Source organism: Callorhinus ursinus, unplaced genomic scaffold (genome assembly GCF_003265705.2).
Source record: "Callorhinus ursinus isolate GAN/ISIS: 27379988/994484 unplaced genomic scaffold, GSC_fseal_2.0 scaffold25, whole genome shotgun sequence".
NCBI lineage: Eukaryota > Metazoa > Chordata > Mammalia > Carnivora > Otariidae > Callorhinus > Callorhinus ursinus.
In genome coordinates, this window is record NW_027397087.1 from 25,022,537 (window position 1) to 25,038,141 (window position 15,605).

General features: G+C 44.5%; 1 protein-coding gene across 9 annotated transcripts; it reads left to right on the forward strand.

Annotated features, from left to right (window-relative positions):
- Window positions 1-236: 236 nt before the first annotated feature.
- On the forward strand, window positions 237-8,670 carry GCNT3 (glucosaminyl (N-acetyl) transferase 3, mucin type). Of its 9 annotated transcripts, none has more exons than XM_073877106.1 (4): window positions 246-374; window positions 1,266-1,659; window positions 4,586-4,773; window positions 6,844-8,670. In XM_073877106.1, the coding sequence occupies exon 4, from the start codon at window positions 6,904-6,906 to the stop codon at window positions 8,218-8,220; it is 1,317 nt and encodes a 438-aa protein (XP_073733207.1). In that variant the 5' UTR covers window positions 246-374; window positions 1,266-1,659; window positions 4,586-4,773; window positions 6,844-6,903; the 3' UTR covers window positions 8,221-8,670. The 9 variants fall into 9 exon arrangements, with proteins under 9 accessions (XP_073733208.1, XP_073733211.1, XP_073733207.1 ...); XM_073877105.1 differs by having other exon boundaries at window positions 1,266-1,589; XM_073877107.1 differs by lacking the exon at window positions 1,266-1,659 and having other exon boundaries at window positions 237-374.
- The last annotated feature ends 6,935 nt before the right edge of the window (window positions 8,671-15,605 follow it).

Here is a 15,605-nt window from a genome sequence, read left to right on the forward strand (position 1 = left end):
TATCGGGTCTTTTAACCGCTTCTGTGTGGCCAGATATCATAGCCCCATTTTCCCGAGGATCCCACGGACCTAGAACCTATAAGAGAAGCTCAAAGCACCTGAACCCCATCTTCCTCAGAACCTTGGCTCCTTTCAAACCCCAGCTCCAGCCCATCTAGTAACACAATAACCTGACTTAGTGCCTGCTTATTTGTTCTTCCTTTCTGCCTCCCTGAGTCATGTTCTCCTGTCAGTCAGTGGGATGGCCCTTGCTGTCTGCTGGGACATTTCTCTTCTGGGAAGCCTTAGAGTCCCATGCTGGGTGCTGAGCGAGCAAGGACATGATTTCCAGGAGCTACAGCCTAATGAGAAGACAAAGCTGATACTTCGCAGAGGTAAACACCACCATATAAAATAAGTGAAAGGGGGCATCTGCCAATTTGTTAATTCAGTTTAAAATGGTTGGATTCTGGCTACCCGGGCCCTCCTCTGATCCTACTGTTAGGACTGTAGGGGGTCCCCGAACCTCCATCCAAGTTAATGCTAAACTTCCCTGGATTCTTCCAGATTCACCCTGATAAGCCTGGCTTAGTTTCTCTGTTCCCTATTGATAGAACTCCTAGCCCTTCCCACAAACATCTAAGGATTTTTAATTCAAAACTCAGGGGATGCAAGCAAAGCTATTTGCCCAGCAGGGAGGCTCAACTCCTGAGTCTTACTGTTTCTGAAGTAGCAAAGATAGCTATGGTCATCATGGGAACTCAGGCCTGTGTTGGACGTTCTTATGATCTGGTTTCATGTTGCTTTTATTTTTGATAGTTGAGAAAGGTGAGTGCCCTCATCATTTTCAGAAAGTGCTTGGGAGGGCGCCTGGGTGGCTCAGTTGGTTAAGCGACTGCCTTCGGCTCGGGTCATGATCCTGGAGTCCCGGGATCGAGTCCCACATCGGGCTTCCTGCTCGGCAGGGAGTCTGCTTCTCCCTCTGACCCTCTTCCCTCTCGTGCTCTCTATCTCTCATTCTCTCTCTCTAATAAATAAATAAAATCTTTAAAAAAAAAAAAGTGCTTGGGACTTCTAACTGTCCTCCCGTCATCCTGAACTCTCAGATATATTTGCCTCCAGGATCCTCTGGCTCTGCCTTTTCGTCTCAGCAGGGGTAAAAGAAACCTTATAATGAAGGGGTTCTGGGCTCCAGGTCTGGGTTCCTGCCTTGAAAAGAGCCTGGTTCCCAGGCACTCTGGGGCTGGGCCCTCCCACTTGCCGGTGCTCTCTACTTTCTCTTCAAGGCCAACGTGGACTTAAAGGGTGGAAGGTGTGACCATACCAAATGTCCCTCCGAGTGGCCTCTGCAGGTTGCCTGGCTCATGATTTCCCTGTACCTCCAGCCATCCCGTCCCCTTGCCTGCACCTCCTGGTCTCAGCTGCAGCTCATCCCTCAGTCCTGCAGTGCTCCCGCTGACCACCTACAACGCAGTCTCTTCCAGGGCACAGAGAAGGGGACAATTTCAGGTCTTTTCACTGGTCTACCCATCTGGCAACATTACCAGTATCAGTACTTTTGCTTGGTCCAGAGTTCAAGAATGTTACTTGTACCGTCCTTGAGCTATTCTGTGAGTAAAAGAGGCCTTTGTGGGCTGGCGGGAGCCTCTGTAACCCTCATCAAGGGCCTACATATGCCAGGTATTAAGCCAAGTCTTTCATACGTGTTACCATGTTTAATCCTCACAGCCATCCTATAAAATAGGTATTGGTATTAGTCCCAGTTACACAAAGGAAGTCAGTGAAGCATAGACAGATTACAGAATTTGCCCATGATCACGCAGCTAGAAAGTGACAGAGCCAGGATTCAGACCTCGCTCTGTCTTGCCAAAACCTGGGTAAGCCTGTAACTACTACCCATTTGGTATTACTAATATGAAGGTTATCTCAGCCTATATCTACATCTTGTTAATGTATCTAGCCATGTATCAGCCATATATCTACAATTTGTTAATGTTTTTAAAATTTAAATTCAATTAACATAGAGTATATTATTAGTTTCAGGGGAAGACTTTAGTGATTCATCAGTTGCATATAACACCCAGTGCTCATTACTTCATGTGCCCTCCTTAATGCCCGTCACCTAATTACCCCATCCCCCCACCTACCTCCCCTCCAGCAACCCTCAGTTTGTTTCCTAGAGTTAAGAGTCTCTTATGGTTTGTCTCCCTTTCTGATTTTGTCTTATTTTACAAGGTGTTAATGTTATATTAGCATATATTTAGCAAATAAGCATGGATACCTATTTTGGTTACCTTAACAATCAAATATTCAAAATATTTTCTTTTTATTGAGAGATTCTGTGATATGACTTTTATGGGAAAGAAGGTGGGACTTTGAGGGGCCCATCAAAGAAAAGTCATATATAAAGAAATTGGATAGATTTTTGTAGATTGAGATACCCAAACAAGCGTTTGCCCTTTAATCCTGTTTGCCTCAGAAATGTGACAGCTCAAAACCGAGAGCCACACAGACTCTGAATGATGGTAGCTGACAGAAGACAGAGCCAGTGGAGTAGAACCAATAAAAGCGGGAGCACAGATGACCCGATATGGCTCCCTTGCCGTTGGCCTGTCTCCATCTATAGTCAGAAACAGACAGACGAGGTCCAAAAAAAGAAAAGACCTAAGTTCCCTAGGCTGTACTGGGGGCCGCATAAACAATTCTTGTAGTTAGAAGGTAACTGTGACCGATCTCCGTTATTATGCTATTGTCTTCAGATGAAGCCCGCATTTTGGAATCAGTTAAGATTTCTGCTTTGCCGGCTCTGCCCCCCCCATAAGGCTCGGCCTACAGGGGGCGCTGGAGGGAGCCTGTGGGGCTGGACGCGGGATTTCCTGCTTGCTTGCTGTCCGTCACTTCCTGCTTCTGTGAGCATCACCATGTCAACGCCTGTTTATCTCCCAGGGGCAGTTTCTTTATGTAACTGCACTGAATCCAGGTACAGTAATGCAGAGACGTCAGCTGCCTCGAGAGAGGTTGGGATCTCAGCCTGGGGTTCCTCCTCCAATGTCAGAGACCCCAACACCAGTTGAGTAGCTGGTGGTGTACCCATCTGAGAGGTCTTGAGTTTCAGCTTGTTGGCACCCTTCTTCCCAAATTTTAAATTAAAAAATTCCCCAATCTTGTCTTCCTTCCTCCAGCCTGAATCCTGGCTCTGTCACTTTCTAGCTGCGTGATCATGGGCAGCCTAGGAGTGGTAGCTACTTCCAGCAATTTCTACTTCCCTAATTTAGGGTGTTCTAACACCCCCCCTCTGCCCTACAGTTATCTATTAGACTTTATATCTAGTTAAGTTCTTTATATTAAATTTGCTCCCTCAAATATTTGGCCAGGAATGCTTTGTTAGAGCGGGGGTTGGGTTCAGGAGAGAAACAGTGGCAAACAGAGTGAGCAGCTTCGAAGAAGGCATTTTCCACCCTGTGTTTTCCAAACCACCCCATGGGGTTCTTACTGAAGTCCGGAGGTCCATAGCATTAGTCCATTCCTTCCACTGCCAAGACCTTAGACTCACAGACATCAGTGAGAACTGGAACCCTGTGGGTATTTCTACAACTCACAGATTATTAACAATAATGAATGACAGGTAAATGGATTTTTTTTTAAGCAATTGTCATTTGGAGAACAAACTCTGGTTTTTAAGTAAAAACTTTTTCTAAGTAAAAAAAGGGTTTTTTTAAGCAATGTTTTTTCTAAGTAAAAAAGGGTTTTTTTTTTGTAAAAACTTTTTTTTAAGTATAAAAAAGTTTTTGTTTTTATTGCTTCACTCTTGTAATGTTTAGGGAACAAAAGAGGGGTGATACTTGGATTCCAGGGGCATGCCTGTGTTTCTATGGTTCTTTGCTAAGGGGTGTGGGGTGGGAAAGCTTTCAAGTTCTTGTGTGAGCTTTGACAGGTTTTTGGGTTTTTTTTTAGATTTTATTTATTTATTTGACAGAGAGAGACATAGTGAGAGAGGGAACACAAGCAGGGGGAGAGGGAGAGGGTGAAGCAGACTTCCCGCGGAGCAGGGAGCCCGATGCGGGGCTCGATCCCAGGACCCTGGGATCATGACCTGAGCCGAAGGCAGCTGCTTAACGACTGAGCCACCCAGGTGCCCCGAGGATTGACAGGTTTTTATGAATGGTTTTGTGGCAGGAGAGCATGGTTACAAACTGGGCTGTTCTGGTTGAAATACCTGTTTGCTGGGCACCTGGGTGGCTCAGTTGGTTAAGCGTCCGAATCTTGGTTTTGGCTCAGGTCACGATCTCAGGGTCCTGGGATCGAGCCCCATGTGGGGCTCCCTGCTCAGCGGGGTGCCTGCTTCTCCCTCTCCTTCTGCCATGCCCCCTGCTTGTTCTTGCTCTCTCTGTGTCAAATAAATAAATGAAATCTTAAATAAAAAAAAAAACACGAAAGAAATACCTGCTTGAAGATACTGCCAGCATTTTCTTACTGCCTTATTCACCCCCCTGAATGATTAGTTCTTGAGAATATGCTCCTGAATACTTGTGAGCTTGTGCTCTTATCTGAGAGCAGGAAGTTGGAAGGTGAGTGATAGAGCCACCTGCGGCTCTCTCCTTTGCAGAGACTGAGGAGGAGCCTGAGACTGTCTGTGGACCTCCTGTGAATATCAGAAACCATATTTTGGAGGGGTTAGGAGAAGGGGATATGGTGTTCACATTTGCTTCCATTGGATTCCAATCAATCTTCCCTTGGAGACACATACACCCTGGCAAGTGATCTTTCCTAAGCAAGAACAAAACTATTAAAAAGGTGAGAATTTTCTTAATCTTTCATTTTTTTTTCTTCTTCTTAGAGTCCCATAAAAGGTTACGAACAAGAAGGACACCATATTATGCTTAGAAAGAGGACACAACAAAGGAAAACAGTCTTTGTCGGGAGGATTTGTCACATTTTGTTTCTCTCCTGTAAGGGATTTTTTTCTTTTTTTTTTTCTTTTTAAAAGATTTATTTATTTATTTTGAGAGAGTGAGAATGAGAGAGAGAGAGAGTACATGAGAGGAGGGAGGGTCAGAGGGAGAAGCAGGCTCCCCGCTGAGCAGGGAGCCCGATGTGGGACTCGATCCCGGGACTCCAGGATCATGACCTGAGCCGAAGGCAGTTGCTTAACCAACTGAGCCACCCAGGTGCCCGGGATTTTTTTCTTTATATCATCTGGTTTTCTTTAATGGTATCCAGAACCCTGTATTGTATTATTTAAAAGGTGGCTATGGTTTGAAGGAAGAAGTATTGGCCTTGCAGACAAAAAAACTGGGGATGAGTCCCATATTTGCTTCTTAAAACATACATGATACTTGGCAAGTTATTTAGCATTTGTTTTCCTATCTGTGAAAGAGACCTAGTAATATTCCACTTCAGGTACGTTGTGAAGATTAAATTGGACAATGTAAAGAAATATTTCTGGTCCATAGAAAGCACTCATTAATTATTGTATATGCATAGCTCTGTGTGTCTCTGAGTGTAGATATATTTTAAAATTTGGATTGACTGAGTTATCTCTATGAATGATTCCAATGCATTTGTTGGATCATATCCAATTTTTTGTACTTCTTTAAGAACATTTTTTTAAAAGGGTGGCTAAATACCACATCTAACCAATGAATTTTTAAAAAATTTTTTATTGTTATGTTAATCACCATACATTACATCATTAGTTTTTGATGTAGTGTGCCATGATTCATTGTTTGTGCATAACACCCAGTGCTCCATGCAGAACGTGCCCCCTTTAATACCCATCACCAGGCTAACCCATCCCCCCACCCCCCTCCCCTCTAGAACCCTCAGTTTGTTTTTCAGAGTCCATCGTCTCTCATGGTTCGTCTCCCCCTCCAATTTACTCCCCTTCATTCTTCCCCTCCTGCTATCTTCTTCTTTTTTTTTCCTTAACATATATTGCATTATTTATTTCAGAGGTACAGATCTGTGATTCAACAGTCTTGCACAATTCACAGCACTCACCATAGCACATACCCTCCCCAATGTCTATCACCAGCCACCCCCTCCCTCCCACCCCCCACCACTGCAGCAACCCTCAGTTTGTTTCCTGAGATTAAGAATTCCTCATATCAGTGAGGTCATATGATACATGTCTTTCTCTGATTGACTTATTTCACTCAGCATAACACCCTCCAGTTCCATCCACGTCGTTGCAAATTAACCAATGAATTCTATGTGGTGAAAGCAGCCTAATACACAAATTGCCAAACACAAGCAAGAAATGTACTTTTTATTTTATTTATTTTTAAAAGCTTAATTATTTTTAAATAATCTCCACACTCAACGTGGAGCTCAAACTCATGACCCTGAGATCAAGAGTTGCATGCTGTCCCAACTGAGCCAGCCAGATGCCCCTATACTTTTTCTTTTAAAAGGATTTAAATCTTTGGATTTCTAGAACAGATGGCTGAGAGTCTGAATTTCATGGAGTGTCTCTCTAAACTGATTAGGAGTTCTAGGCCCCAGATAAGAGCTATGTTAGAAACAGGGTGGTAAAGGTTTGAGCGGGGGAGGTGATGGAATGAAAGGCGGGCAGGGACTTCCTCTTACTCCTTACACCTCAACGTCAGCAGGTGCTCAGTTCTGCTTCCCTTTCCTTTTCTCTTGGGGCAGAGGTGGGGCCAGATCCTGATCCCAGCATGAATGGCTTGTTTGTAGGGTCAGATTATAGACCTCTGTCAACAAGCCAGGGATAAGAGGTTCCTAGGCAGGTCTTGACTGAGGATGTTTGTCTAGAGAAGAAATACCCCTTTGGAGTTGAGCTTGATGTTCCTGTGAATACATTCAGGGTTAGTTTGTAATTGAAGGCATTTTGTTCTGTCCAAGGATTCCATCCATCTCCTCCTTCCCTGTGCCCCAACTCTGCTGGTTTCTCATTCCGTGAAGATGGTTTGGTGGAAGAAGAAGCCCTTTCATCAGCATCACCTGTGGGCCCTGGTCTGCTATATGCTGCTGGCCGTGGTTGCTCTGAGGTTTTCTCTCAGGTTGAAATGTGACTTTGAGTCCCTGGATCTGGAGTCCAGGGACTTTCGGAGCCAGCACTGTAGGGACATCTTGTACAAGTCCCTGAAGCTGCCAGCAAAGAGATCCATCAACTGTTCTGGAATCATCCGAGGGGACCAGCAGGCAGTGACAGAGGCTCTCCTGGACAACCTGGAGGTCAAGAAGAAGCGGGAGCCCTTCACAGACACCGACTACCTTAACATGACCAGAGACTGTGAGCACTTTAAGGCCGAAAGGAAGTTCATACGGTTCCCTCTGAGCAAAGAAGAGTTAGACTTCCCTATTGCATACTCTATGGTGGTCCACGAGAAGATTGAGAACTTCGAAAGACTGCTGCGAGCTTTGTATGCCCCTCAGAACATATACTGTGTCCACGTGGATGAGAAATCCCCAGAAACTTTCAAAGAGGCAGTCAAGGCGATTGTGTCGTGCTTCCCAAATGTCTTCATAGCCAGTAAGTTGGTTCGGGTGGTTTATGCCTCCTGGTCCAGGGTGCAGGCTGACCTCAACTGTATGGAGGACTTGCTCCAGAGCTCAGTGCCATGGAGATACTTACTGAATACATGTGGGACGGACTTTCCTATAAAGACCAATGCCGAGATGGTCCTGGCCCTCAAGATGTTGAATGGGAAGAACAGTATGGAGTCAGAAATACCTACTGAGTACAAAAGGTCTCGCTGGACATATCACTATGAGGTGACAGACACATTGTACATAACCAGCAAGATGAAGGATCCTCCCCCGGATAATATACCTATGTTCACAGGGAATGCCTATATTGTGGCTTCTCGAGAATTTGTCCAGCACGTCTTGGAGAACCCCAAGTCCCAAAGACTGATCGAGTGGGTGAAAGACACCTATAGCCCTGATGAACATCTGTGGGCCACCCTTCAGCGTGCACCATGGATGCCGGGTTCTCTTCCCTACCACCCCAAGTTTCACATCTCCGACATGACAGCCATTGCCAGGCTGGTCAAGTGGCAAGGCCATGAGGGAGACATCAGTATGGGGGCACCTTATGCACCTTGCTCTGGAACCCACCGGCGGTCTATCTGTGTTTATGGGACGGGGGACCTGCATTGGATTCTTCAAAACCATCACCTGTTGGCTAACAAGTTTGACCCAAAGGTGGATGACAATGTTCTTCAGTGCTTAGAAGAGTACTTACGTTATAAGGCCATCTATGGGACTAAACTCTGAGATACCCTATCAGAGAAGTGCTACCTGTGGGGCAGGAACATGTGCAAACATGCCCAGGGGGTGCTGGGACAGTGAGGTGGGGGACCGGGGCTCTGGAATTCTTGGCATCCCCAAGTCAGGGGGTGCTATGGGAGTGTGGGTAAGTAGATCTCCTGCCTTACAACTTGCTGTCCCGGGTGAACACTGGGTGTGCACTCACCCCACTCCTAATAGCTTCCCCACTGACATTCTCACAGAGTCAGAGTAAGAGCCAGCTATTTGGGAGAGGAAGGGAGGGCAGTGTGGCAGGGGACCCGGATTTCAGTTGAATGCTTGGTGTCTGCTTTTCTACTCTGTGGAGACGCTGGTTCTAATAATTCTAGGCTTGGTAGTGGGGGTGGGGTGGGACTTTAATGGAAAGAGAGGGCCTTTTGTATTATTAACTTAAAAATAAATAGCTCTTGATTCAAAGCCCTTACCTCTGCTTTTTGTCTAGTAAGCCAGAAATAAAAGTGGAAAACTTTTTCTCGTAACTAATCTCCATTATTCCAAAGTGCTCATGGCAGGGTATCTAAATAGCAGATTCAAAAGAATATAGAGGAACAGAACTGATTCTGTCATTATTAAAAGCCCTCCTCATTTTGTTTACATTGACAGATTTATGACTTCTCTGTAAGGGAAAAGGCAGGGCAGTTTAACCAATGTGACCACCCATATCCTTATGAGACAGTTAACAGCACTAATTTGCCAGCTTCACAGCCAAAGCTTAATGTTCTATAACAAAGATAATAGCAATTTAGGTAAGGCCACCATATAATTTATTGTCCAAACGGGAACACATTTCAGTGGGGGCAGGGTGCTGCACTAGTAATAGTTATGTTGGGAAACAAGAATGAACTAGGACCATCTTGCTAAAGCAGGAAGTCTGGGCATCCCAAGTTAGGCCTTGTCAGTCAAACGTCTGTCTTAAGTATAGGAGTGGGAGTGTCACTATTTGTAGTTCTGGGATTTATACATTTCCTTGTGGGGGGACCGTTGTGTGTGTTCACCACCGTCCAACCTCTCCCCCACCCCCAATAAATGTTACCCAGTGAAAGATGTCTTTCTGAAGCTCCAGAGACAAGTATCAGACAATCGGAAGGCAACTGGCTCTTTGTCTGTGAGGGGCGAGGGATGTTCTATAAAAAGACAGGCATATCTTATACAGAGCGCAGCTGATCTTCTGCTTGCACTGTGCTCTGGAAAAGGGATGGATGCACAAGTTGAATGATCCTATGATGTCATGATGTCACTAACGTGTTCATCTCTGATTGTGATTCACTTAATCAAGTTTTCTCTCAGTCGACTTTCCCTGCCATCCACGTATTCTGACCTAGTTATCACTGTGTCTGACACAGTGAATCTTATATTTGGAAGTTGTTACTTGTAAGGTCGTACCCCCCCAGTGATGGGCACCGCCACCCCACCTTACCTACGCTGCAGTAGTTTTCCTCCTCGCCTGCTCCCAGCCCCGCCAGAGACGACCAGTGAATGGTCACGTGCTCAGCAGATGAGCCCTGTGAGGTCCGTCCCCAGCTGTGGGGATCATGGGCCTCTCCACCTACTAGCCTTTGTGACTGTCCTTGTTCCTCCTGGGGGGTGGGGGGGGTTGGAAGGTGGTGCCCTGCTGCTGTGGGAAGTGGGCACATGTTCCCCTGAGTGCGGGTGTTCTGAGAAAAGAACTCAGGTCTTTGGTCTCATGGTCAACTTCCTCTATAAGTTTTAGTGTGAAATAAATTGTAATTTTGAAATATAAATTAAAAAGATAAAAATGTGAACTTGTCATTTTGGGGGGGGGGAATAAGTTGTTGGAATTTTCCAAGCACTGAAATTTTCTCTAGAAATATATTCGGGTGAATAGGAGGTGCTCTTTATTTAATAACATGAGGTCTTCATATCAGAAGGGTCAAATTTCTCCCTCATTTGTTTAGTGAAATCATACAATTAAAATCATACGATTTTACTATCGAAATCATACGATTTTTCAAAATCATACGATTAAACTATCATATCTATTGATTTTTCCTTTCTGAGTCATATGATTAAACTATCGTAATCATACGATTTTCGAAATCATACGATTAAACTATCATATCTATTGATTTTTCGAAATCATACGATTAAACTATCATATCTATTGATTTTTCCTTTCTGAGTCATACCTGTTCCTTTAAACTTTGATCAAGAACAATCATAAGTGAGTTGAGCAATGATGTTTGTATTACCTCTCAAAGTTTGAATATTTCCTCTCTTTGATTTGGTAAGCATTGCTTTAATAACTATATTTTGTTGCACACTCTGCCTATTGTAATCTTTGCTCTTGATTGAGTGAAAATTTAAGGAAGGAAGAAAAGGTAGTTGATAACAATCCCAACAGTTGTTTGGAAACAAATGGCCTGATTTATATGGGGAGATCAAGTATTTGCATTAAAAATGGAAAGAACAGGGGCACCTGGGTGGCTCAGTTGATTAAGCCTCTGCCTTTGACTCAGGTCATGATCTCAGGGTCCTGGCATTGAGCCCCACATCGGGCTCCCTGTTCAGCGGGGAGTCTGCTTCTCCCTCTCCCTCTGCCTGCCACTCCCGCTGCTTGTGCTCTCTCTCTCTCGCTCTCTTAAATAAATAAAATCTTTAAAGAAAATTTAAAAATAAAAATGGAAAGAACAATTAAATACACTGCCTACCTTAGGTACCTTAACTGGACTGAAGGCCTGTTCTTCTTTCTTCCATTCAGTCAGTCATTTATTACAAAGATGCTTAAGATATAGTTCCCATCTCTGTGAAGCCTCTGACAAGGATTGACATAACTCCTGTGTTCATTCCACAAATATTAACTAAGCTCTTACTATTTACTGGGCATTGTTCATGACACTGGGGGATAGAGCAGTCAACAAAACAGAAATCCTCAAGCTCCTGTTGTTCACATACTGTCAGGAAACTGGCTGCCAACAGATAAGTCATACATACTTACGTTAGAAGGAGGCGGTGCTAGAGAGAAATTGAAGGAAGTGATGGAGACCTTAGGAGAGTGGGGTGGAAAAGGGAGAGTGCTTAACATTGTAAAAGCTGTGGGCAGGGAGGCCCTCGATGAAAAAGTGGCTTTTGAGTCAAGATCTGAAAAGGATGAAGGTATGATCCATGACGATAAATGGGGGAAGAGCCTCTAGGCCAAGAGGAGACTTGCAAGGCCCTGAAGTAGGAGCTGGTCTGCCTCATTTGAGGAATGGCAAGGAGGCCATGGAGTAGGGTAACAGTACGGGGAGAAGGGGCTACTTCCCTATTACATGGAATTTGTCTTTGAGCAAAATGGGCCACCCGAAGGTTTTGAGCAGAGGACTGACATGATCTGGTTAACATTTTAACGCACCGAGAACAGACTGGCGGGGGGTTTGGTTGTGTGTGTGTGGGGGGGGGGGGGAAGGGAGGCCAGCTAGGAAGTTATGGCAATAATCCTGGCACCTAGTGATGTTGGCTTAGACCAGGGTTACAGAAGTGGAGATGGTGAGAGTGCTCAGATTCTGGAAATGCTCTGAAGGTTGTTTGAGGATTTGCTGACAGGTTGGTTGTTTATGAGAGAAATGGCAAAGTTAAGAATGTCTCCAAGGGTTTTGTCCTGATGATCAGTTGGAAGGATAGTTTCCATTAACCAAGATGGGAAATCGGTCAGTGGGTTCTTAGGGGAAGACAGGAGTTTGATGTTGCACATACAAAATTGGAGATGCCTGTTAGACATCTGGGTAGAGATGCTGAGGAGACGAATGTGTGAGGAACCGGAGTGGGAGAAAGATCCAGACTGGAGCCACTTTACTGGCATTCCTCCACTTACACAGGGTGCATATGACACTGGATAAGAAAACAGAGAAGAAGCCCCCAGATGAGTTCTGAGGGTCTCCAAAACGAGAGGTCAGGGGATAAGGTGGAACCCATAAAAGAAAGTTGGAACGAAGCAGCTAGTGTGGTAGAAGGCATATTGGGTATGCAGTGTTCTGGAAGCCTAGAGGAGAAAGTGATTTGAGAAAGAGGGAGTTTGATGGTTATGCCTCAAGCGGCTGAAAATCATGGAATATGATGATGATGAAGTGACTGTTGGGCTTAACAGTGGATGAGAAGATCAGCCTTTGTGGAGCATGGAGGGGAGAACATGATTGGAGTGGTTCAAAGAAGAGTATTAGAACTAATCTGGAATCAGCAAGTATAGATGATTGTTTTGAGTTGTGCTTTAGCCTAAGAGAAGGGGAAAAACTACAGTAACTGAGGGATGAGAAGGTGGTCTTAAAAATTAGAAAAGTGAGAGCGTGTTTGTAGGTTGATGGGAAAGATCTAGTCGAGAGAAAAGGTGTAGGAACGAGAAGGGAGACCAGAGTGGCATCCTTGTGAAGAGAGGGGGTAATTCTGTGGGGGCACAGGAGGAAAGGCTTGTCTTTGACAGAAGCATGAACAGCAGTTCGCCCCAGTAACAGGCGTGAAGGCAGGGAGGATGGGCTCGGATGCCCATAGATGGGTCCATGTGGTGGTGTCAGTTTGTGGAGTGTCATTCTCTCCTTTCATTAACGTTTTATCTGAGGTATAATACACATACAGGAAAGTACAAAAATCCCAAATCAGTAGCTCGATAATTTTTACGAAATGAACACACCTGTGTAACTAGAACCCAGGTCGGGAGATGGAACGTTATCGGCAATCCAGAGTGCTCCTGTTTCCCTTTCCAGCTACTCTGCATGCTGCTGCAAAAGTACCTGCAGTCCTGACACCATAGATGATCTGGCCTGCCTTTGAACTTCTTGTAAGTACTATATATTCTCTTTTGCTTATGGCTCCTTCACCTCGATATGAGTCCTAACCTGTGTTGCTGTGGGTAGCGGTAGTTCATTTATCCTCCCTGCTGTGCGATACTCCATTATACGAATATACCATAGTTTATTCATTCTAGTGTTCATGAACATTTGGGTTGTTTCTAGCTTTTGTCTGAGTTAGGCTCCTGCGAACCTTCTGGAACCTGTTTTATAGACAATATGTATACATTTCAGTTGGGTATACATCTAGGGGAGAAACTCATGGGCCCTATGTATACACATGCTCGACGTTAGTGAATAGTGTCATGCAGTTTTACAACATGACCGACCCAATTCAGCTCCCACCAGCAAGGTGTTGAAAGTCCCATTTGCTTCCTCATTACTACAGGCATCCCTTGCTTTTTTGTGTTTCCCTGAATTGTGCTTCTTTTTCACACAAATTGAAGGTTTGTGGCAATTCTACGTCAAGGGAGTCTTGTGCTGTTTTTCCAACAGCGTTTGCTCACTTTATGTCTGCGTCACATGTTGGTAATTCTTGGCACTACTTCAAACTTTTTCATTATTATTATATTTGTTATGGTGATCAGCGGTTTCTTGAGGTGGAGTCTACTGATGAGGATGCTGTTAAGATTGTTGGAATGACAACAAAGGGTTTAGAATATTATTACACTCATTTAGTTGATAAATCAGCGGCCAGAGGACTGACTCCAATTTTGAAGGAAGTACTGTGAGTAAAATGCCGTCAAACTGCTTTGCATGCTGCAGAGAAATTCTTTGTGAAAGGAGGAGTCAAAATAGATGGGGCAAACTTCGTCATTGTCTTATTTTAAGAAGCTGCCAGAGCCACCCCAACTTCAGCAACCCCCATCCTGATCAGTCAGCAGCCATCTTCGAGGCAAAGACCTTCCACCAGCAAAAATTTGCTGAAAGCTCAGAGGATGGTTAGCATTTTATTTTTTAGCAATAAAGTATTTTCATATTAAGGTGCGTACTTTTTTTTGACATAATTCTGTTGCACACCCAACAGACCACAATATAGCATAATTGTTACCTTTATATGCACTGGGGAGCCAAAAAATTAACTTGACTTACTTTATTGCACTATCTGCTATATTGCAGTGGTCTGGCACCCAACTCGCAATATCTCTGAGGAATGCCTGTATTACTATCTGGCTTTGTCATTTTAGCCATTCTGGTGAGTGGTGGTGGTATCAGATTGTGGTTTTAATTTGCATTTGATGACTAATGATGTTAAGTAGCTTTTCCTATGTTTATTAGCCATTTGGATGTCTTGGAAGTTCTCTTTTGATTATTACCTTTATTTTGTTCAGTGAAATAGCAAGATGATTTTTCTTTAAAATTTTTTATTGTTATGTTAATCACCATACATTACATCATTAGTTTTTGATGTAGTGTGCCATGATTCATTGTTTGTGCATAACACCCAGTGCTCCACGCAGAATGTGCCCTCTTTAATACCCATCACCAGGCTAACCCATCCCCCACCCCCCTCCCCTCTAGAACCCTCAGTTTGTTTTTCAGAGTCCATCGTCTCTCATGGTTCGTCTCCCCCTCTGATTTACCCCCCTTCATTCTTCCCCTCCTGCTATCTTCTTCTTTTTTTTCTCCTTAACATATATTGCATTATTTATTTCAGAGGTACAGATCTGTGATTCAACAGTCTTGCACAATTCAGAGCGCTCACCATAGCACATACCCTCCCCAATGTCTATCACCCAGCCACCCCATCCCTTCCACACCCCCACCACTCCAGCAACCCTCAGTTTGTTTCCTGAGATTAAGAATTCCTCATATCAGGGGCGCCTGGGTGGCTCAGTCGTTAAGCGTCTGCCTATGGCTCAGGTCATGATCCCAGGGTCCTGGGATCGAGCCCCGCATCGGGCTCCCTGCTCCGCGGGAAGCCTGCTTCTCCCTTTCCCACTCCCCCGGCTTGTGTTCCCTCTCTCGCTGTGTCTCTCTCTGTCAAATAAATAAATAAAATCTTTTTTTCTTTAAGATTTTATTAATTTGTGAGAGAGAGAATGAGAGACAGAGAGCATGAAAGGGAGGAGGGTCAGAGGGAGAAGCAGACTCCCCGCTGAGCAGGGAGCCCGATGTGGGACTCGATCCGAGAACTCCAGGATCATGACCTGAGCCGAAGGCAGTCGCTTAACCAACTGAGCCACCCAGGCGCCCAATAAATAAGATCTTTAAAAAAAAAAAAAAAGAATTCCTCATATCAGTGAGGTCATATGATACATGTCTTTCTCTGATTGACTTATTTCACTCAGCATAACACCCTCCAGTTCCGTCCACATCGTTGCAAATGGCAAGATCTCATTCCTTTTGATGGCTGCATAATATTCCATTGTGTATATATACCACATCTTCTTTATCCATTCATCTGTCGATGGACATCTTGGAAGGGCAAGATGATTTTATCAGATGAGGATGGAGGAGATATTGGAAGTGTTTGGGAAGAGGAGAAGGTATGATTGAATCAAATTGGAAACTGGACAAGAAGCCAGACCAAGTGGGGGAAAATGATGCCAGGCAGCATTAAGGATCCAATGA

Coding starts and splice junctions, on each gene's coding strand:
- GCNT3 (XM_073877107.1), top strand. CDS start 6,904: ATGGTTTGGTGGAAGAAGAAGCCCTTTCATCAGCATCACCTGTGGGCC.